Source organism: Schistocerca piceifrons, chromosome 4 (genome assembly GCF_021461385.2).
Source record: "Schistocerca piceifrons isolate TAMUIC-IGC-003096 chromosome 4, iqSchPice1.1, whole genome shotgun sequence".
NCBI lineage: Eukaryota > Metazoa > Arthropoda > Insecta > Orthoptera > Acrididae > Schistocerca > Schistocerca piceifrons.
Window position 1 is genome coordinate 615022663 of NC_060141.1, and position 23887 is coordinate 615046549.

Here is a 23887-nt window from a genome sequence, read left to right on the forward strand (position 1 = left end):
AAAGTATTAAAAATACTTCATATTCCCCGATTTGGTCCCCCTACATGTGAATGCGAAATAAACCAAGGTAGCAGACTTATGAGCAGTATAGCCTTGTGTTAACCTTTTAACCACATTTATTTTCCATATTTTACGCACATTTCGTTATAACAACTAAGATCCACAGAAAGAAAGGGGGAAAAAAAACCTGACACTAATCGGCAGAATATTTCGGCGAATCTGTACGCACATATATCAATTAAGTAAATTTCAGTATGGGCCTACTGCGGAAATTTTACACTATTCTGTTTATTGAACATGAAGGACTAAATCATAAGATGGAAATTACCTCGTGCTTAACTAATTCCTTCAGTATTCACGTGTGCAACTCAGTGATCTCCATACTGATGCAACTGCACTGCAAGAAAACCGTCCTCGCAGCAAAGTGTTTACTTAAGGGACAGTCACGTGACTTCCGGCAGCCAAACGTCAAAACAGCCAAGTGCGTACTGTCGGGAGACACTCCCGTGACATATCTTCTTATTGTTTCCAGTCCGTGAGCTCAATACTAGTATTGAGCTCACAGCTGGCTTTTAGAGTGGTTAATGTGATATCATACGAATTCTCAATAACTAAGAATTGGAGTATGTGCAGAAATGTCTTTACTGCTTCTTCGATCATGTGGACAGCATATTACTTTAAGAAGTGAAACTGTGTTCGGAAGATTAAAACAGTTGCAATCCGTTATGAAATATGGTAAGATATACTTGTTTAATTATGGAAAAAATGCTAGGAAGATACAAGTTTTCTGTTTTCTAATTTAAATACTGTGTTTTAGATATTTCCAATATTTTCAATTCCTTTATTGGCCACTGGATAATTTTTTCGGTGACATTAGCTTTACTTACGTTGTGAAGAGTATAATCTCTAAAATTGCAATAGGTGCTGTGTAGTGTGTACATTGTGGATGAGGTCGTAGAATCGCAGTTATTGACAGTTGGGTTGACGCACTGGTGACGCGAAGTGTGAACACAATTTGTACTTTGACGTCGGTGACGTGTAAACAAGCGGTGCGTATTTATTTTCAGAACATTTCTGTGTAAATAATTCTTCGTGACAAAGACAATACTTATTATGACATTGGTGCGGCTTGCTGTATATGTGTTGTACGTAAAGCCGGTAGTCAAGTAGATTCGAGTTTTGTCTGTAATTTTAGCTTTTTGGGCATGATTGTTTATTTAGCAGTACAGGTTTTAATCATTTGACGAATTATATTAAACAACTTATTTTCACGTGCTTCTAGTTTGGCGATATCCATGCGAACGTAAGGCATTAACACTGTCGCAAACAACAGTCTCCTGTGTTTAGGAGAGGTGAGCTTTCGCCAAATATACGCTACGGCGGTGACAATTTGTGTCATATGTAATTGTCAGTGCTTGTGCAGCACATAGCATCATAGACTTGCTTTGCGTCGTTTTTTTGTCAGTTGTGTTTGTTGGAATTATGTAATACATTTATATCGGATATGAGAAAGTTCCAGAACATCGTTCTAGAATAAGTTATATCGAGTATGTTCGAGAAGTATCGATTGTGGTGACAGCTATGTTTGTGTATAAATGCGTGAGTGATGAGGCGCAATAGACACTAGACAGTCTTCGTGTGTCTTTTGTAAAGTGAACGTATGTATATTGTAATTAAGTATTTTATAAGTAAAAGTGTGAACGTGATTCAAAACATGGTAGCAGAGCGTGGTTCTTGAAAAGAAAAGTAGAAGTTAAATATTATATTGTGGCCGTCGCGTGTTATTCAGAAAGTTCGACATGGCTGATATAACTATTCCTGTATTTGATGGCGAGGACTATGGGAACTGGAAGCAGCGGATAATCATGTACCTAAAAATGAAGGAATGCCATACAGTGACTACGACGGCAAAAGTGAGCTCAGACAACGAAACGTGGGATGAAGAAGACTTGAAGGCTATCAACTATATTTATGGTGCAATCACAAATAAGCAAATAGAATTCGTGAGTGACAGAGAAAGTGCTTTCGAGATCATGAAGAAATTTGATGAATTATATTCGAAAGAGTCTACAGCCCTTCAAATATTATGCAGAAACAAGTTGGACAAATTGAAGTTAAGTGATTACAGTGATACGGGGACATTTTTCAGTGGATTTGAAAAAAACTGTAAATGAGCTGAAATCTGCAGGCTCTAAAGTAACGGAAAAGGAGAAGTTAAATTATATGCTGCGAACGTTACCAGAGTCAATGAGCTATATTGGGGACTTAGTGGACGTCTTGAAGGAAGAGGACCAGACAGTTGAATACGTTAAAAGTAAGATTCAATTATTGAATGCAAAAACTGGAAATGAAGAGGTAAAATCAAATGCATTTCACACAGAAAGAAAATTGAATTCAAGAAATCAGGAGCAAGTATGTTATCGATGCGGCAAAGCAGGTCACTTCAAACGTGATTGTAACCTGGGAAGAACAAGTAACAGAGGCACATGGCATCGTGGAGTACATTTTCAAAGTAGCGACAGAGGTAATGGAAATATGCAGCGTGGAGGCTATAGCAATGTACAGCGTGGAAATTACGGCAACATGCAGCGTGGAGGTTATGGCAGCAGGCAACGTGGTCGAGGAGAGCAGCATGGTTTTAGCAGCGGTCGGCATCACAGCAAGCAAGGTTACCATCAGAGTGATCATGGTATGAGTAGTTTTATAACAGAGGTTAATTCTATGATAGGTCAAAATAGAACAGTAGAGTCAAGTAACAACAATCAAATTCAAATCAATTGGTTATTAGACAGTGGCTGTACTGATCATGTTATTAATAATGAGGAATATTTTTCTAAGAGTATAACTTTAAAACAACCTATAAATGTAAAAATTGCTGATGGAAAAATTTTGCAAGCTACTAAAGTTGGTAATGTAATCAGTAATTTTCCTGTCTATGATCAAATGGTTCCAATTAATATGCGAGATGTTTTCTTTGTAAAAGACATAGACAAAAACTTGATCAGTTGTGCCAAAATTACAGATAATCAAAAAATTGTATCGGTAGGGAATAATGCTAAAATTTTTGATAAAGCTAATGGATTGATTGCGATTGCATGGAAAGAGTCGGTTGTATAAAATGAGTAGTACTATTAATAAAGGAGAAGTTAATGTTATGAGTAAAGACAATAATATGACAACAAAGGAAAAATGGCACCGCATTTTGGGACATGTTAATTTCAATTATCTAGATACTTTATGTAAACATCAATTGTTAGATGGGGTTCCTTCAGAACTAGAATCAGAATTTATGAAATGTAAAATCTGTATCGAAAACAAAATGCATACTGTTCCTTTTAAAAATAATAGAACCAAAGCAAAAGAAATCTTAGAAATTGTTCACACAGATCTAAATAGGCCTCACTCAACTACTCGAATGCATGGGGAAAGATATTTTCTTTCTTTCATTGATGATTAAAGTAAGGCAGCTCGTGTTTACACCATAAAATCTAAAGATCAAGTATACAATTGTTTTGTAGAGTATATTAATGAAGTTGAGAATCTCACTGGGAAAACTGTTAAAAAGATAAGATGTGACAATGGGAAGGAATATTTAAATGAAAATGTCTGTGAATTTGTGAGACAAAAAGGAATTGTATTGAATGCTTGTCCACCTTATGTGCATGAGCTTAATGGTACTGCTGAAAGGTGTAACAGATCCATCATGGACATGTCTCGGTGTCTGCTAGCTGAAGCGCGAGTAGACACGAGATTTTGGCCTGAAGTGGTTTGTACAGCAGCGTACCTCAAAAACAGAACTTTAGCTAACACGATTGAAAAGAAAACTCCTTATGAGATATTACTGGGGAAAAGACCTAATGTTAATCATTTGAAGTTGTATGGAAGTAGAGTTTTTGTAAAAGTACCTGAGCAACTGAGGAAGTCGAAATGGGATAGGAAAGCCGATTTGGGGGTTTTAATGGGTTATTGTGAAGTAGGCTACAGAGTGCTAATAAATAATAAGTGATTCTGAACATGAAAGTATAGAAAATGAAACTGAACTAATAGAAAAACAGAAGGAAATTGAGAAAAATGAAAAGCTTTCTGATAATCATGAACCAGAGAAAGTACTTGAGTTGAGGAGATCATCTAGAGAAAGAAAACCAAAAATATTAAATGATTATGTTTACAGCAATTTTATTTATGTAAACTTTTGCAGTGCAAATAGTCCGGAAAGCTTTGAGGAGGCGATTAACAGCGCCAAATCAAATTATTGGGAAAAAGCGATGAATAAGGAAATTGATTGAACAAAAACAAAACATGGGAATTAGTAGATAAACCAGTTGATAAAGAAGCCATTGATGTAAAGTGGGTTTTCACAAAGAAATCAAAGTGTTTACAAAGCAAGATTAGTTGTCAGGGGGTTTCAACAAAAAGAAGTTGTTGAGGATATTTATTCTCCAGTAACCAATACGCAAACATTAAAGATTTTACTATTAAAAACAGTCTTGACCACAATTTATTTAATAAGGTGACCGGTTTCGACCACTACTGTGGTCATCTTCAGACCATTGAGTAGGAACCTCTTTGTTGGAGAATCACTACTTGAGTAGCGATTCTCCAACAAAGAGGTTCCTACTCAATGGTCTGAAGATGACCACAGTAGTGGTCGAAACCGGTCACCTTATTAAATAAATTGTGGTCAAGACTGTTTTTAATAGTAATTATTTATAAGACATTGATCACTGCTGTTCCCATAATGCATTCAAAAGTAATTAAAGATTTTGTTGTCATACTGTTGTCAAGAAGGTTTGGTTATAGAACAAATGGACGTAGAGACTGCGTTTCTAAATTGTAAAGTTTTATCTGAAGTTTATGTAAAGCAGCCAAGAGGATATGATGATGGTACGGATAGAGTCTGTAAATTGTATAAAGCATTGTATGGTTTGCGAGAAAGCTCACGAGCTTGGTACAATTGTCTTGACGAGTTTTTAAGAAGTTTAGGTTTTAAAAGGAGTAAATATGATTATTGTCTTTATGTATTGCAAGATGGAGATGTCTTGATTTATTTGATTATTTTTGTCGACGATTTGCTCATTTGCTGTGTGAGAAAAGAAAAAATTGTTAAGATTAAGAACTTATTGTCAAAATGATTTAATATGAAAGATTTAGGTGAGGTAAAAAGATATCTTGGCATCAATATTAATTATGATTGTGAAACATGAGTTATGAGTTTGAGTCAAGAAAAATATATTGATTCGTTAGCTGTGAAATATAAAATTGAAGATTCGATCTTGTACAAAACTCCAATGGAAGTAAATTTAAAGTTAGAACCAGCGTATGAAGATTGTAATGACGTTAGATATAGAAACTTGATAGGTGCACTCTTGTACGCAAGTTCGGGTACTAGACCAGATACTAGCTATAGTGTGAATTACATGAGCAGATTCCAAAGTTGTTACAGTAGTACTCATTTTAAATGTGCTTTGAGAATTTTGAAATATTTATATTTAACTAAAGATTTGAAATTAAACTATTGTAGGAATGAAAGTGCTGAGATATTAGATTGTTTTGTGGATTCAGATTGGGCAGGTGATAGTGTGGATATAAAGTCAACTTCTGGTTATGTAATTAGATTATTTGGTAATGTTGTATTTTGGAAGTCAAGAAAACAAGCGAGTGTTACAAAGGCTTCCACTTTCGCAGAATACGTAGCATTGTCTGAAGCTGTAAGCGAGGTGAAACTTGTACATGATATTTTAGACATTTTTAATGTTAAATTTGAAAAACCTATTGTCATATATGAAGATAATTCAGGAGCATTAAATATAGCAAAGTTTGGTAATTTTACAAAGAATTCAAAATACATAGAAGTGCATTACCATTTTGTGAATGAGTATTATTTACAGGGACTCATTGATATTGTTAAAGTAGATTCAAATGAAAATGTTGCAGATATATTCACAAAGTCGTTATGTAAAGAAAAATTCATTAAAATTAGGAATATGTTAAACATCGCGATATAAATGTAAGGAGGTGTGTTGGAATTATGTAATACATTTATATCGGATATGAGAAAGTTCCAGAACATCGTTCTAGAATAAGTTATATCGAGTATGTTCGAGAAGTATCGATTGTGGTGACAGCTATGTTTGTGTATATAGGTATGCGTGACTGATGAGGCGCAATAGACAGTCTTCGTGTGTCTTTTGTAAAGTGAACATATGTATATTTTAATAAAGTATTTTATAAGTAAAAGTGTGAACGTGATTCAAAACAGTGTTGCACGAAATAGTTCCTGCAAAGTAAACCCCCAGTTAAATACCAAACGAAGTGGCGCAGTGGTAATGCACTGGATTCTATTTAGAGAGTAAAATCCCTTCACGTTGTTTCCCTAGGTCGCTTAACCTAAGGTAGGCACCAGTATAATTCCTTTGAAAATGACGCAACCAATTTCCTTCCCAGTTGTTCCCTATCAGGGTTTGTGCGTTTTCCCTAATCTCGTCGTGGACGGTACGTTCAACCTTTGTCTTACTTCGAACTGGATAGAATTTTTATTACTGTAGAGACCTGGAAAGTCACATGAGGCGTTACAAGCGACAATACAATTACGTTTGTCTCTCTCTCTCTCTCTCTCTCTCTCTCTCTCTCTCTCGAATAGTTATTGTTTTTTGTCATTACGTATGACAGAGTATTGCATTATTTTTAATACGTGCATTGTGTTACTATTTACAGACCGCATTCCAGTTTTCAAAGTACGTTAATACATATCACTTTCTTGTCCTCAATTAAGAATTCATCAACTTCTTAGGGATGTAAGGACTCGGGAATAAAATCATCTGATTTTTATTTTGAACTGTTGATGTGATAGCTCCCTGAAGAACAAATGTATGGCAATGAGTGTAATTGATTTGTTAGCAAAACAGTTTTTTTTTAGTTGTACAATGGAATGATGCCAGGTCACAATTATTTCTGGTACTGTTTTTAAGGCATATGTTGTATTGCTGGTGTCTTCAATGCCTCTTCTTCACGAGAATTGTGCTGCAAAAATGTCAGAGTGATGTTAATGATATCTGGATGGCATGCTGTTATATTATCCTCAGATACATTGCTTGCAGTCTTTCGGTGGTCTCACATACTGCCACTGTATGATATGACTATATTTAGGCACAATAGACAATTTTCATCTCTGGATGCGAACACAAAGGTGAAAATATACTGCTGTTAATTTCTCACAGACTACCACTTGTTCTGTGTTATCCCAAGGAAGTTTAGAATTGGTGGTTATCTCAAGGGAATTAACAGCCCTCAATCCTTATTACACGTAATATTTCAATCATATGCCATATTTTGATTGATTCATACGAAGTTTTCATTCCACTAAGCTTCAACATTGTCAGTGGTTTGATCTGTTTCATATTTAAACTTCTCTGTTGTTTCTGATGTTATTCAGACAGCTGTATCTGAGAGTAAATGACTACAAGTAGATGGTCCTATTTTTATGTGGCAAGCCATTACTATAAATAATACTGGGTCGAGTAAAAACATGTAAGGAATGTCCACACGTACTTGCAAGTGGCCAGATTCTGTACCGTTAACAATAACTAAGTTCATTCTACTATTTAAATACATCTTTACTAATGCAACGGTGTTTCAATATTTAAGTGATACAACTGCAGTTCATTTTGTAATGTCTTGGGAGGGGTCGACAGAAGCGTCCGATCCCACACGGCGGCTTTGACCTGTGACGTAAGGGTGTTGTCGTGTGTGACGTCATGACGGCGCGGAGTTTGGTTTGTGAGTGTGGCGTGTTTGTAGATGTTGTCGTGTTGTGGTTTGTTGTGCTCTCTGGTAGTATGTTCAGGGTTTTCGTTTGTGTGGTGTAATGGGCTCTGTTAGAGTGTCGGGTCTGTTTTGTAGTGGAATTCGTTTCAGTGAGTTAACGATTTTGTGTGAATGTTAATTTAGTGTTGTTCGCTGTACAAGGGAAGTGTTCGATCCCAATGTGTGGCTGTGTATGTTGATATTGGTATCGGGAGATGTTTTTGAGCTATATAGACCAAGGGAAGTGTTTGACCCTAATGTATGGGATTGGGAGCTGCTGTTGAGCTGTATAGGTCAAGGGAAGTGTCCGATTCCAGATGATATTGTTTAGTGGTATTTGGGGAGTTTTGTGATGCCGGTTTTTTTTCGTCGTTTTCTGTGGTTTTGTATGCGGGTTGGTGTCTAAATTTGTTTATATTTAGTTTGCCCTCACCCAAAAACACCCCGTTTACCGCGCTTGTCGCGTTAGTGTCATTAGGCTTTTTGTGGAAAGTGTGTGTGTTTGTTTCTCGATGTATTTTCGTCCTCATAATGTGTACGTACCAACTTTATATGCGCCATATTGGAACTGTGGTTTATGGTCGTTTCAGCCATATTTGTGACGTCATGGGTCAAAGCAGACGGGCGGCATCGGACGCTTCCGTATTTCCCTTGGGAGAGTGTCACTAGCTTTTGCCAAATCAAAAAAGTCTGCTCTGAACCAATGTTTGTTCTCTAGTTGATTAATGCACTATGACAAATGACACAGCAGCCCTAACGGCACCCGTACCTTATCTAAAACCAAGTTTTCAGTAAAGATCTGGGTTTCCCTTCATTTATGTTTAATTTGGTTGCTGTAGTATTTGGAGGGGGAGGGGTAAGTCTTACATTCTATTTAGTCTAGTCATTCAGATTTTTGGAAGAGTGATTTTCTAAAAGGGGGCTGTTTTCGCTGTTCAGTGTCTGCTACTTGATGTGTTCCCATGTTCCGTGGATCATTTGTGCAAATAATATTGCAGTGAAATGGAATCAGTCATTTGACATTCATTTTTACCCATTTTTATTCTGGTTCTGTAACAATATTAAACATTGTTTCTTCTGAACTACTTTGAACTATTTAAACAAACTTCAAGAGGGGATAAATGTAGGCTACTGTGAAGTAGTAGTCAAAATGCATAACTCCTTAAACAGGTGATCATGTGTTTGACCAATGAACATTTTCTTTCTTAAAGCTGATCTACTCCAGAACATTATTGCTTATGACATCATTGAATGAAAATACTCAAAATATGTCAACTTACTAATTTGTCTCTCCCCAAGATTTGCAGTGATTCTAACAAGGGAACCTCGCCATCGCACCCCCTCAGATTTAGTTATAATTTGGCACAGTGGATAGGCCTTGAAAAACTGAACACAGATCAATCGAGAAAACAGGAAGAAGTTGTGTGAAATTATGAAAAAAATAAGCAAAATATACAAACTGAGTAGTCCATGCACAAGATAGACAACATCAAGGATACTGCGAGCTCAGGAGCGCCGTGGTCCCGTGGTTAGCGTGAGCAGCTGCTGAACGAGAGGTCCTTGGTTGGTGTCTTCCCTCGAGTGAAATTTTACTTTCTTCATTTTTTCAAAGTTATGATCTGTCCGTTCGTTCATTGACGTCTGTGTTCACTGTAATAAGTTTAGTGTCTGTTTTGCGACCGCACCGCAAAACCGTGTGATTAGTAGACAAAAGGACGTGCCTCTCCATTGGGAACTGAAAACATTTGATCCCAACGTCATAGGTCAGCCGATTCCTCCACAGGAAAACACATCTGATACATTCTATACGACACTGGTGGCTGCATGTGCGTCACATGACAGGAGTATGTTATCAACCCACCTAACTTGTACACTTGGCGAATGGGTAAAAAGATTCTTCTACCTTGCCCACTTTAGGTTTTCTTGTGGATGTGATAATCACTCCCAAAAAAGTGATGAAAACATAAAAGTTTGTCACATAAACTGCAACAAATGAATGCAACAATTTCACAGTCGCACAGTTTTCCCTGTGCTCTGTCAAAACATATGTTTTTAAGTTTTCAAATTTTTCAGTGTGTAGACGGTCAAATCCTGCATATGTCCAAGCAAAGCTGAACATGTCCTGGAATTTTGGAGAGCAAAGTTGATTATGTGTGAGTGCCGGAACTTTGATAATTGACACACGATCACGTAAACAATACTGCTGTGTGTACCTGTGCAGCTTTGCAAAAATTGTCTGGAAAAAAAAATTAAGCTTTTCACTCGAGGTAAGACTTGAACCAAGGACCTCTCGTTCCGCAGCTGCTCACGCTAACCACGGGACCACGGCGTTCCTTAGCTCGCGCTATTCGTGATGTTGCCCATCTTGCGCATGGACTACTCAGTTTGCATATTTTACTAATTTTTTTCATAGTTCCACACAACTTCTTCCTGTTTTCTCAAGTGATCTGTGTTCAGTTTTTCAAGGCCTATCCACTGTGCCAACTTATAACTAAATCTGATGGGGGTGTGATGGGGAGGTTCCCTTGTAAGTGCAAATGTGGCCGAACTAATTTGTCTCAAGAGATCCAGAATGTGTTTTTTCCAGATTAAATTCTTATCAGTAGAGATACCTAAAAATTTTGGCATTCCCACCATGGTTATTATTTCCTCGCCACAAATTACACTTATCATTGGTGCAGTATCTCTAGATGTGTAATACTGAATATGTTGTCTTTTTGAAGTTGAGGGTGAGGCCATGTGCAAAAAACCACTCAGCAATCAATAATACTCTTTGAAGAACATTAGTTACCATTTCTTCTTTTGCTATGTATGTATGCGAGCATGGATTGATTACAGTACTAGTGTTATCTGCAGAAGTTACTTATTTGCTGCACAGTATTTTCAATGGAAGGTCATTTAGATGTATGAGAAACAGTAGTGAACCTAAGATTGAGACCTATGGAGCTCCATAAATGATTTCTCCCCAGTCAGAAGAACCTCCCCTGCTTACATTGGTTGAGTTGTTACATATAACTTTCTGCATTCTTTTAGTTGGATATGATACTTGAAAAAAGCCAACTCTCTCTCTCTCTCTCTCTCTCTCTCTCTCTCTCTCTCTCTCTCTCTCTCTCTCTCTCTCTCTCTCTGTGGTCGTGTGTAAACAAAGAAATCACAGTGCCTGATACAAGTTGCTCAAATATTTGCACACATTTCATACAGGTTGTTTCAAAAATGACCGGTATATTTGAAACGGCAATAAAAACTAAACAAGCAGCGATAGAAATACACCGTTTGTTGAAATATGCTTGGGACAACAGTACATTTTCAGGCGGACAAACTTTTGAAATTACAGTAGTTACAATTTTCAACAACAGATGGCGCTGCAAGTGATGTGAAAGATATAGAAGACAACGCAGTCTGTGGGTGCGCCATTCTGTACGTCGTCTTTCTGCTGTAAGCGTGTGCTGTTCACAACGTGCAAGTGTGCTGTGGACAACATGGATTTTTCTGGTGTTGGAATTTCACCGCCTAGAACACAGTGTTGTTGCAACAAGACGAAGTTTTCAACGGAGGTTTAATGTAACCAAAGGACCGAAAAGCGATACAATAAAGGATCTGTTTGACAAATTTCAACGGACTGGGAACGTGACGGATGAACGTGCTGGAAAGGTAGGGCGACCGCGTACGGCAACCACAGAGGGCAACGCGCAGCTAGTGCAGCAGGTGATCCAACAGCGGCCTCGGGTTTCCGTTCGCCGTGTTGCAGCTGCGGTCCAAATGACGCCAACGTCCACGTATCGTCTCATGCGCCAGAGTTTACACCTCTATCCATACAAAATTCAAACGCGGCAACCCCTCAGCGCCGCTACCATTGCTGCACGAGAGACATTCGCTAACGATATAGTGCACAGGATTGATGACGGCGATATGCATGTGGGCAGCATTTGGTTTACTGACGAAGCTTATTTTTACCTGGACGGCTTTGTCAATAAACAGAACTGGCGCATATGGGGAACCGAAAAGCCCCATGTTGCAGTCCCATCGTCCCCGCATCCTCAAAAAGTACTGGTCTGGGCCGCCATTTCTTCCAAAGGAATCATTGGCCCATTTTTCAGATCCGAAACGATTACTGCATCACGCTATCTGGACATTCTTCGTGAATTTGTGGCGGTACAAACTGCCTTAGACGACACTGCGAACACCTCGAGGTTTATGCAAGATGGTGCCCGGCCACATCGCAAGGCCGACGTCTTTAATTTCCTGAATGAATATTTCGATGATCGTGTGATTGCTTTGGGCTATCCGAAACATACAGGAGGCGGCGTGGATTGGCCTCCCTATTCGCCAGACATGAACCCCTGTGACTTCTTTCTGTGGGGACACTTGAAAGACCAGGTGTACCGCCAGAATCCAGAAACAATTGAACAGCTGAAGCAGTACATCTCATCTGCATGTGAAGCCATTCCGCCAGACACGTTGTCAAAGGTTTCGGGTAATTTCATTCAGAGACTACGCCATATTATTGCTACGCATGGTGGATATGCGGAAAATATCGTACTATAGAGTTTCCCAGACCGCAGCGCCATCTGTTGTTGACAATTGTAACTACTGTAATTTCGAAAGTTTGTCTGCCTGAAAATGTACTGTTGTCCCAAGCATATTGCAACAAACGGTGTATTTCTATCGCTGCTCGTTTAGTTTGTATTGCCGTTTCAAATATACCGGTCATTTTTGAAACACCCTGTAAATGTCCAGATTGACACAATATGTATTTGCCCCAGGTTTTATATTACTCATGGTTTGCATCTTAACAGATTGGGTAAGTAACTGATAGCCAAACAAATTGTCAACATTGTTACAACAACAGTAAAAGCAGCTATACCAAGGACAGTATTGGTAGCAACAATATCACCAACCTCACAATCACCTGCAACAGCAGAATAATCTTCATAACTGGTGTCAAGTAAGGAACACCACCTTCAAAACCCTACAGCTGATAAATCATCAACCACATTAGTTGCAAATTAAGAATCACCTGAGGATAAGCCAGCACCTCCACCAAGTCCAATAAAAACACCAGCATCTGTAGCAAAAGCAGCACCAACAGTGGTAACAGCAGCAGTACCATCAAAAGGAGGGAAGAGTGCTATGGTAGGGGAAGAAATTAAAAGTAAAAGAAACAGGGTCAACTATTGTGCACAGGAGGAAAATAGTGCTGTCTGACAGTTTTAGCTTTTACCTGCCATGTTTCCAATGGGTGTGAACCATTCACCACCTTGGCTTCGTGCAGTGGCCAGTGTTCATCTTAGACTTCATTTGCTTCCTAAGGAAACTCTACTCTGGGTTTGATCTATCACTGTGTCTCAACATTTACACACAACTTGGTGATAGCACCTTTATGTACACTGATGGGTGTATCACACTATGGCGTTGGTTATGCCTTCATCATTGGCACTGACCGTTTTCAGTATCGGCTTCAGGAACATTGCTCAATATTTACAGCTGAGCTCTTTGCCTTTTATGAGGCCATGCATTACATCCAGTGACACAGGCTTATTAATTGTCGTATGCCCCAATTATCTGTCCCCTTCAGAGTGTCTGTGTGTTGTACACAGTCAATTCCTTAGTGCAAGGGGTCCAAAAAAGCTTCCACATGCTCGCTTTTGATGGACCTGATGTGATTTTTGTGGGTGCTTGGTCACTTCGCTCTGACAAACAAGGCTGCAGTCCTCCTACCTTGGCCCTCTAGCTCTTCCATTCCTTCGAATGATCTCCATATTGGCATCTGTTGACGTCATTTGTTAGATGGTGATCTTCCACCACTGTGTGCTCATTGTCATCAACCTTTGATGGTCTGGCCATTTTTTAAAAACCACTTACATTCTAGTGTATGCCTGCTATCTGAGTTACCAGCCATGTCAGTGAATGATACTCAGGCTGTCAACCGCATTTTACTTTTTACCCATTGTAGCAATATGGCAAAGGACATTTAATCTCTAGTTCAGGATCTCCACTGTCTCTACAGTGTATTTTGTGGACCTTCCTCCAAGAGGAAGATCCTTGTGCTTGGTTCCCTTGCCCCCTGTCAATTTTGGTTAACATGTAGTCATTTTTAACTTCTTTCTCGTATTAGTGTTCTAAGGTTGACATGGGCACTAGTGACCTCAGTTGTTTTTGTGTCCTGAAACAAACCCAAAAGAGTTTGGTTTTTTAGTCGTAGGCAAAGGAAGGGTAAACACACAAGGTAAGTGGTTTGTGTGAAAATAATATATTGAGTAATGGAATTACTAATTTAGACAGTGGTATAAAGGTGCCATCTGTATTACAAAGGACTACATAAGCAAATCTCAGATAGATACACATCCAATGTAGCTGACAGGAGAATCGCTGGCAAAGGTTTTGAAGTTAAAGTACTTCACCAAAATGTGCAATATGCCTCCATTAAATCAAATGAAATTGATGTATTATTAGCTACTGAGATGCCAAACATTTTTATAGCGGCAGAGCTACAGGAAAATAAACTAATCTGAAAGTACCGGGTGATAAATTTGAAAACTGAATAAATCAGGGAATAATGAAGATAGAGAGGTACAAATTGACAGACATGCTTGGAATTACATGAGGTTTTATTAGAACCAAAAAAATACAAAAGTTCAAAAAATGTCAGACAGATGGCGCTTCATCTGATTAGAATAGCAATAATCACCATAACAAAGTAAGACAAAGCAAAGATGATGTTCTTTACAGGAAATGCTCAATATGTCCACAATCATCCCTCAACAATAGCTGTAGTCGAGGAATAATGTTGTGAACAGCTCTGTAAAGCATGTCTGGAGTTATGGTGAGGCATTGGTGTCGGATATTGTCTTTCAGCTTCCCTACACATGTCGGTCGATCACGATACACTTGAGACTTCAGGTAACACCAAAGCCAATAATCGCATGGTCTGAGGTCTGGGGACGTGGCAGGCCAAGCATGACGAAAGTGGCAGATGAGCACACGATCATCACCAAACGACGTGCAAGATATCTTTCACGCGACATCTGTCGGACATTTTATGAACCTTTTTTTTCCCCCCCAAATAAAACCCCATGTCATTCCAAGAATGTGTGTCAATTTTTACCCCTCTATCTACGTTATTCCGTAGTTTAAGTTTTCAAATTTATACTGACTTTTTGATCACCCGGTATATAAAATATGGCACATTATTGTAGAAGTAACAAACAAAAGTGATAATGTAGCTATGTGTACTGAGATGACAAGTCATAGAATATCTCCTAATATTGTGTTGGACCTCCTTTTTGGCCGGTGTAGTGCAGCAACTCAACATGACATGGATTCCACAAGTCACCGGAAGTCCTCTGGAGAAACACTGAGTCATGCTGCCTCTATAGCAACCCAGAACTGCAAGAGTTTTGCTGGTGCAGGATTTTGTGCACAAACTGACCTCTCAATTGTGTCCTACATCAGGAAGTCTGGATGGCCAAATCATTTGGTTGAATTGTTTGGAATGTTCATCAAACCAAACAAATGGTGTCAAAGTAGCTGAACATTTCCAGTCAATGATTGATTCAGTTGGACCAGAGAACCCAGTCCGATCCATGCAAACACAGCCCACACCATTATGGAGCCACCACCAGCTTGCATAGTGCCTTGTTGACAACTTGCATCCATGGCTTTATGGGTCTGCACTACTCTGGAACCCTGCCATCAGCTCTTACCAACTGAAATCAGTACTCATATGACCGAACCACGGTTTTCCAGTCCTCTAAGGTGCAACCGATATGGTCAAGAGCCCAAGAGTGTCATAGGCGATGTCTGTTGGGCTCTTAACAAAGGTATTCACATCAATCACCTGCTGCCATAGCGCATTAATGCCAAATTTTGCCACACTATCCTAATGGGTACATTTGTTGTACATCCCACATTGAGTTTTGGTATTATTTCACATGATATTGCTTGTCTGTTAGTACTGGAAACTCTATGCAAACACTGCTGCTCGTGGTTGTTAAGTGAACGGCATCAGCAACTACACTGTCCATTCAGAAATGGAGTGCCCTATGCGTCTATCTCCAACTATCAGCCCACATTCAATGTCTCTTAAGTCCCATTGTGTGGTTATAATTACATCAGAAACCTTTTCCTTGACTTACTGAGTATGAATGACAGCTGTGCCAATGCACTGCCCTTTTATACCTTGTGTACACGATACTACTGCCATCTTTATCTGTGTGTATTGCTATTTCGTGACTTTTTTCAACTTTGTGTATGTTGATGGTACTGCATATCATATACTTAACTGTACAGAACTAGTGATTGAAGCAGTAGCTGCTAGGAAAAAAGTGTGTTGTGCTGTGTCTGTATCACTCACCAATCTCAAGAGTGGATAGTTTCCTCTTTGAATTTGAGATATTACTAGGCAGACTTACCAAAGAATTCACTTTTTTAATGGTAGATGACTTTAATATTAATGACAATGAGGGGGAATATTTGTGCAAGAGCTTCCTTGTTATCTGAAGCTCATTCAACCTGCAGACACACAGAAAAAGTCCAACATGATGTACAGATACTGTACACACTATTATATGTTGTGTAATCGCTAACATATCAGAGAACATATTGAATTTACAGTACATGAACACGATAATTGCTGACTATTATGGCCAATCAAGTGCATGGTAATGTTACAATGAAGGTATAGTGATAGAACTGAAGCAGACCAGACCAGGAAACCTGTCTTGGAAGTTTCACTGAAAACAGAAAACTGGGAGAAGATTATAGTGAAAAAATTAGAAAAGAGTTGGAAAAATTTTCTGTGAAACTAAGTTATTTTATAAATATTAGCTGTCCAAAAGTACCTAGTAAAGTACAAGAAAAGCTCAGTAAAAACTAGATCACAGAAAAAATTTGGAGTAGGGAAGAATTAAAAGAAGCATATAAATATTAATATTAATCAGGAGGATAAATGTTTAGTGAATGGTGGGGTCTGTAAAGACATGAAGCAAGCCTACAGCAGTTCGATAAGGGAGAGAAAAGCCAGCTCTTATAAACATATAATATAAACTTTGTCAGATATCTCTAAAACTGTGTGGGCAGAGGCAGGTAAGAGACAAAATACCAGCTCATGTTATCACACTTAACAAAGGAAGGAACACAACTAAAAGATTGATATGAAGTATGTGAAATTTTCAGTCAGTACTACATGGCTGTAGTGGATGGATTGGTCAAAAACCAAAACACTGAAGTAGTAAATAATATAAAAACTCCAGAAAATTAACAGGTTGTTTATTCCTATCACCTACAGATGAGTCATAAGCCATAACTAAATACTTAAAAAGGCAGATGGATTGGATGGCATATCTCTTTAAAGTATTAAGCATATTTCTAAATTCCTAACAAAACCTATCATGTTCCTTATAAATCAAATACTGCAGGAAGGGATATTTACAAATTGCTTAAAGAAAAGTAAAGTAAACCTTCTATATAAAAGAGGAGACGAAGGGAATTCTGGCAAATACAGACCTATCAACATCACATCTGTTCTGTTGAAAATTGTAGAAATAGTCATAAAGGATAGAATAGTAAACTTCATAGAGAAACATAAAATGGTAAGTAGGGCACAGAATGGTTTCAGAAAAGGCCAATCTACAAATACAACTGTTGTGTACATAGTTCTGCGTAGTCAGCGCGTACACAACTTTCCCACTATAGCGCGCCCCGCTAAGCACAACAGCGCAGGCGCAGCGTTCGTCCATCTCTGCACTAGGAGATGGCACTGCCTAAGAGACGGACCAAATTCTGCTTCCGCCGATCCGCGTATTAATATGTAATGCAGCTTATGAGATCGCTGCAAACGTAGAACCTTTTCTCCTCACGGATCACACTTGCGCAGTTATACCTGAACGCGCGAGGTATTATAACGAGTGTACAGACCTCCGATTAGTCAGTCTGCATTTCTCTGCACCAGTCTGCATTTATCTGCACCTGTCTGTTACATTAGTCTCCACCAGTCTATAGTCAAGTTTCAGTTTGCACCTAATAAGATTACCGTATTCCTGTACATAGCCATGAAGATAAATGAATAGACACTTTATCAAGTATCAGAGGTATGTGAGAATAAGATTAACGTACCAAGACCAAAGGAACTTCAGATTGTCAATTGTAAACCGCATCCAGAATCAAGTTACGTAATGTCTATGCTTTTTATTATTTTAATAAATGTGTGTGAAAATTAATCAAGTTCTGTTTAAAGTTGGTCACCGTCAATCTGCTACTCTAAGCGTGCAATTGGCATTTCTATCGTCTGACCTAACGGCAGAAGATAAACACGCCACGCTAAGACCACGAGAGATATTGCTGACACTCGCCTACTTCGTTAGAGCGACGAGTCAAATAATCTGATAGTGTGTGTACCGAAGGTCTTACAGTACACACACCCCAACAACAGTTGCAGACTTCACTACATATATAATCAAAAACAGGAACAAGTTTATAGTCAAATGTTTCCACTCTTTAATGGGCATTTTTATTTTCAAAATTTCTAGTTTGATTTATTCTAAGTGAATGTTACACTCACAATACAAATGTATTTTGTGATTCGTTTCTGAATCATGTATCGAGTGAGATGGTTATGCTTCTTAATGTACGGGACACGCTTTTGTGAGGACTGGGCTTTATTACCTGTCCAACCATCTTGACGTGGGATTTGCATGGTTTCGCCTTGTTGCTAAGGTGAATACTGGGATGGTTCCTTTGAGTAAGCCATTTCCAACTTCTTGCCTTGTCCTCCCTTTACCCTATCCTACTTTGTTAACTTTTTATATATATGCTAGTGAACATGGAAATGCTCTGCAATTGCTAAATGTGTGTGGGGAATTTTATATGCATCCTAATCTCCTTCCCTCCCCCCATGAACCATGGACCTTGCCGTTGGTGGGGAGGCTTGCGTGCCTCAGTGATACAGATGGCCGTACCGTAGGTGCAACCACAACGGAGGGGTACCTGTTGAGAGGCCAGACAAACATGTGGTTCCTGAAGAGGGGCAGCAGCCTTTTCAGTAGTTGCAGGGGCAACAGTCTGGATAATTGACTGATCTGGCCTTGTAACGTTAACCAAAACGGCCTTGCTGTGCTGGTACTGCGAACGGCTGAAAGCAAGGGGAAACTACAGCCGTTATTTTTCCCGAGGACATGCAGTTTTACTGTATGATTAAATGATGATGGCGTCCTCTTCGGTAAAATATTCCGGAGGTAAACTAGTCCCCCATTCGGATCTCCGGGCGGGGACTACTCAAGAGGACGTCGTTATCAGGAGAAAGAAAATTGGCATTCTACGGATCGGAGTGTGGAATGTCAGATCCCTTAATCAGGCAGATAGGTTAGAAAATTTAAAAAGGGAAATGGATAGGTTAAAGTTAGATATAGTGGGAATTAGTGAAGTTCGGTGGCAGGAGGAACAAGACTTCTGGTCAGGTGATTACAGGCTTATAAATACAAAATCAAATAGGGGTAATGCAGGAGTAGGTTTAATAATGAATAAAAAAAATAGGAGTGCGGGTTAGCTACTACAAACAGCATAGTGAACGCAAACGCATTATTGTGGCCAAGATAGACACGAAGCCCATGCCTACTACAGTAGTACAAGTTTATATGCCAACTAGCTCTGAGATGATGAAGAAATTATTGAAATGTATGACAAGATAAAAGAAATTATTCAGGTAGTGAAGGGAGACGAAAATTTAATAGTCATGGGTGACTGGAATTCGTCAGTAGGAAAAGGGAGAGAATGAAACATAGTAGGTGAATATGGATTGGGGGGAAGAAATGAAAGAGGAAGCCGCCTTGTAGAATTTTGCACAGAGCATAACTTAATCATAGCTAACACTTGGTTCAAGAATCATGAAAGAAGGTTGTATACCTGGAAGAATCCTGGAGATACTAAAAGGTATCAGATAGATCACATAATGGTAAGACAGAGATTTAGGAACCAGGTTTTAAATTTTAAGACATTTCCAGGGGTAGATGTGGATTCTGACCACAATCTATTGGTTATGAACTGCAGATTGAAACTGAAGAAACTGCAAAAAGGCGGGAATTTAAGGAGATGGGACCTGGATAAACTGAAAGAACCAGAGGTTGTAGGGAGTTTCAGGGAGAGCATAAGGGAACAATTGACAGGAATGGGGGAAAGAAATACAGTAGAAGAAGAATGGGTAGCTTTGAGGGATGAAGTAGTGAAAGCAGCAGAGGATCAAGTAGGTAAAAAGACAAGGGCTAATAGAAATCCTTGGGTAACAGAAGAAATATTGAATTTAATTGACGAAAGGAGAAAATATAAAAATGCAGTAAATGAAGCAGGCAAAAAGGAATACAAACGTCTCAAAAATGAGATCGACAGGAAGTGCAAAATGGCTAAGCAGGGATGGCTAGAGGACAAATGTAAGGATGTAGAGGCTTATCTCACTAGGGGTAAGATAGATACTGCCTACAGGAAAATTAAAGAGACCTTTGGAGAGAAGAGAACCACTTGTATGAATATCAAGAGCTCAGATGGCAAACCAGTTCTAAGCAAAGAAGGGAAGGCAGAAAGGTGGAAGGAGTATATAGAGGGTTTATACAAGGGCAATGTACTTGAGTACAATATTATGGAAATGGAAGAGGATGTAGATGAAGAAGAAATGGGAGATAAGATACTGCGTGAAGAGTTTGACAGAGCACTGAAAGACCTGAGTCGAAACAAGGCCCCGGGAGTAGACAACATTCCATTAGAACTACTCACAGCCTTGGGAGAGCCAGTCATGACAAAACTCTACCATCTGGTGAGCAAGATGTATGAGACAGGCGAAATACCCACAGACTTCAAGAAAAATATAATAATTCCAATCCCAAAGAAAGTACGTGTTGACAGATGTGAAAATTACCGAACTATCAGTTTAATAAGTCACAGCTGCAAAGTACTAACGCGAATTCTTCACAGACGAATGGAAAAACTGGTAGAAGCGGACCTCGGGGAAGATCAATTTGGATTCCGTAGAAATGTTGGAACACATGAGGCGATACTGACCCTACAACTTATCTTAGAAGAAAGATTAAGGAAAGGCAAACCTACGATTCTAGCATTTGTAGACTTAGAGAAAGCTTTTGACAATGTTGACTGGAATACTCTCTCTCAAATTCTAAAGGTGGCAGGGGTAAAATACAGAGAGCGAAAGGCTATTTACAATTTGTACAGAAACCAGATGGCAGTTATAAGAGTCGAGGGGCATGAAAGGGAAGCAGTGGTTGGGAAGGGAGTGAGACAGGGTTGTAGCCTCTCCCCGATGTTATTCAATCTGTATATTGAGCAAGCAATAAAGGAAACAAAGGAAAAGTTCGGAGTAGGTATTAAAATCCATGGAGAAGAAATAAAAACTTTGGGGTTCGCTGATGACATTGTAATTCTGTCAGAGACAGCAAAGGACTTGGAAGAGCAGCTGAATGGAATGGACAGTGTCTTGAAAGGAGGGTAAAAGATGAACATCAACAAAAGCAAAACGAGGATCATGGAATGTAGTCGAATTAAGTTGGGTGATGCTGACGGTATTAGATTAGGAAATGAGACACTTAAAGTAGTAAAGGAGTTTTTCTATTTTGGGAGCAAAATAACTGATGATGGTCGAAGTAGAGAGGATATAAAATGTAGACTGCCAATGGGAAGGAAAGCGTTTCTGAACAAGAGAAATTTGTTAATATCGAGTATAGATTTAAGTGTCAGGAAGTCGTTTCTGAAAGTATTTGTATGGAGTGTAGCCATGTATGGAAGTGAAACATGGACGATAAATAGTTTGGACAAGAAGAGAATAGAAGCATTCGAAATGTGGTGCTACAGAAGAATGCTGAAGATTAGATGGGTAGATCACATAACTACTGGGGAGGTATTGAATAGAATTGGGGAGAAGAGGAGTTTGTGGCACAACTTGACCAGAAGAAGGGATTGGTTGGTAGGACATGTTCTGAGGCATCAAGGGATCACCAATTTAGTATTGGAGGGCAGCATGGAGGATAAAAATCGTAGAGGGAGACCAAGAGATGAATACACTAAGCAGATTCAGAAGAATGTAGGTTGCAGTAGGTACTGGGAGATGAAGAAGCTTGCACACGATAGAGTAGCAAGGAGAGCTGCATCGAACCAGTCTCAGGACTGAAGACCACAACAACAACAATATCTGTGTTGGACAATGCAGATAATATACACACAGGTACACTACTTAAACTGCAAAAGAAAGTTATTAGGTGTGTCGGAAACCTTTCGCTGCACAAGGTGTACAGAAACATACCACATGTATGCAGACAGACTTAAGGCAAATGACAAAGAATCTGAAATAGCTGGATGTATATTTTATAACAAACTTTCAAGTAGTATAAAGAACTTAAAAACACTGTCTGCTTTCAAACAAAAACCAAGGTGTCATCTGGTCCTGGCGTGTTGTTACAGTGTAAAGGGGTTCCTAGATAAAAGTATATTGGTGTAAAGTTCTTACATACTATTATACAAAATTATTAAATATGAGATTCTTCTGCAAATGTTGTGTAAATAATGCAAAGACATTGTGCTGGGCACTGTATCTACGCACAATTGTCTAGACCTTTCTTAACTCTGATTCTACACTGTGTAGGTATGTTTGTAATCTTATTTATATTGTATAAACTCGAAATTTCTTGTACAAATACCTGAAGACTAGTGTGTACCTTTTTTATATACATACCAAATACTTTGTTACACATCCATGCATATCATTACATATTCAATATCAAAACCAAAAGTGATCAAAGGATGGGTGGATGGATGGATAGATGGATAAATAGTAAACATTATACATTGGTTTATTATAACATCAATTTCATAAAACCTCAGTTTAACCAGGATAATATTGTGATTTATGCAGTCAAGTGCCGTAGATAGGTCACAGCAAATACCAACTGATGTATTTTGTTATTTGGTGAGTGAATGTGAAAAGGGAATTTTCAGGTGCAACTTTTATGAAATCCAAACTGTGATTTACTGAGGATCTTACTGTTGTGCAGTTAAGATGTGTTCTGGAATACATGACCTCAAAAATTTTGAAAAATGTCATATGGAAATGAGTCAGTAGTTATTGAGATTTCTCCTACCACCTTTTTTATAGAAGGGTTTAACAATGGGATATTTCAATCTCTCTGAAAAAGTGTGCTGAATTAGTGCTGCATTACGTATTCCAGAAAAGAATGTGCTTATTATATGGAAACAAGTGTTCAGTGTTCTGTTGGAAACTCCATTAAATCCAAATGAGCTCTTATTTTTGAGAGAATACATAATTTTGTTAATTTTAGAAGTGTGTGTGACACCACACAAATTTTCTCCTGAACTGTTTGCCCCCATATTTTCTGCTATATTTGAGAAATAATTAATAAACATATCCACTACCGGTGACTGACCATTTATAGCCATTCCATTTAAATTAATACTCCTTACGAATGTTGAGGAACTTCTGTAGTGTGTAACTATTGCAAGATCTTTACTTGTTCTTGCCAACAGATAAAATTCCCTTTTCTGTTCACAAGTTCCATAGCTTTTTTTACATAGCTGTTTGTCATTTCCAAGTAGTATATGTGGAAAGCCATTTTCAAATAGTAATATGAATTTATCATGGAAAAGACTAAATTTAATGTCAGGATTTGGTCCATTAGCTATGAATGTCATACCAGATAATTTCTTGTAAACTATTCTTAAAAACATTTGTGCTGGAGTCATTAATTATTCTTACATTTCCACGGAGGTGTATCTATAGTGTGTTATCCCAACAATGCAACATGGTCAGCAAGAGCATTTGTTATTGGGTGTACACCTATTTTCTTGTTTTGAGCTTCATCAGAGAAAATATTATCAATTATAATTTCCAACCATCTTTCTCCACCAATGTTGGAAAGTTAATTAATGAGATCAAATTGTAGAATCCAAATAAGGTATCCAGATCATTTTCCCTATTAGAATCCTTTAGAAAATCTAGAGCGAAATCACTGTGAACTGTTAGACACTTGCTGCTGTCTGACAGCTTGCATAGTGGGGAATCCATATTCCTCATAAA

At 38.5% G+C, this 23887-nt stretch overlaps 1 protein-coding gene across 3 annotated transcripts in view; it reads left to right on the plus strand.

Moving 5' to 3' along the window:
- Nucleotides 1–486: 486 nt before the first annotated feature.
- LOC124796317 (saccharopine dehydrogenase-like oxidoreductase) overlaps nt 487–23887 on the plus strand; it is a 99638-nt gene continuing 76237 nt past the window's right edge. Inside the window, exon 1 of one of the 3 annotated variants that reach the window (XM_047260445.1) lies at nt 487–735. In XM_047260445.1, the coding sequence (XP_047116401.1) occupies nt 636–735 (100 nt within the window). In that variant the 5' untranslated portion in view covers nt 487–635. Of the gene's footprint in view, nt 736–919; nt 1050–2641; nt 2690–23887 lie in introns of those variants that run through there. The other 2 variants (XM_047260446.1, XM_047260447.1) reach the window with 2 other exon arrangements.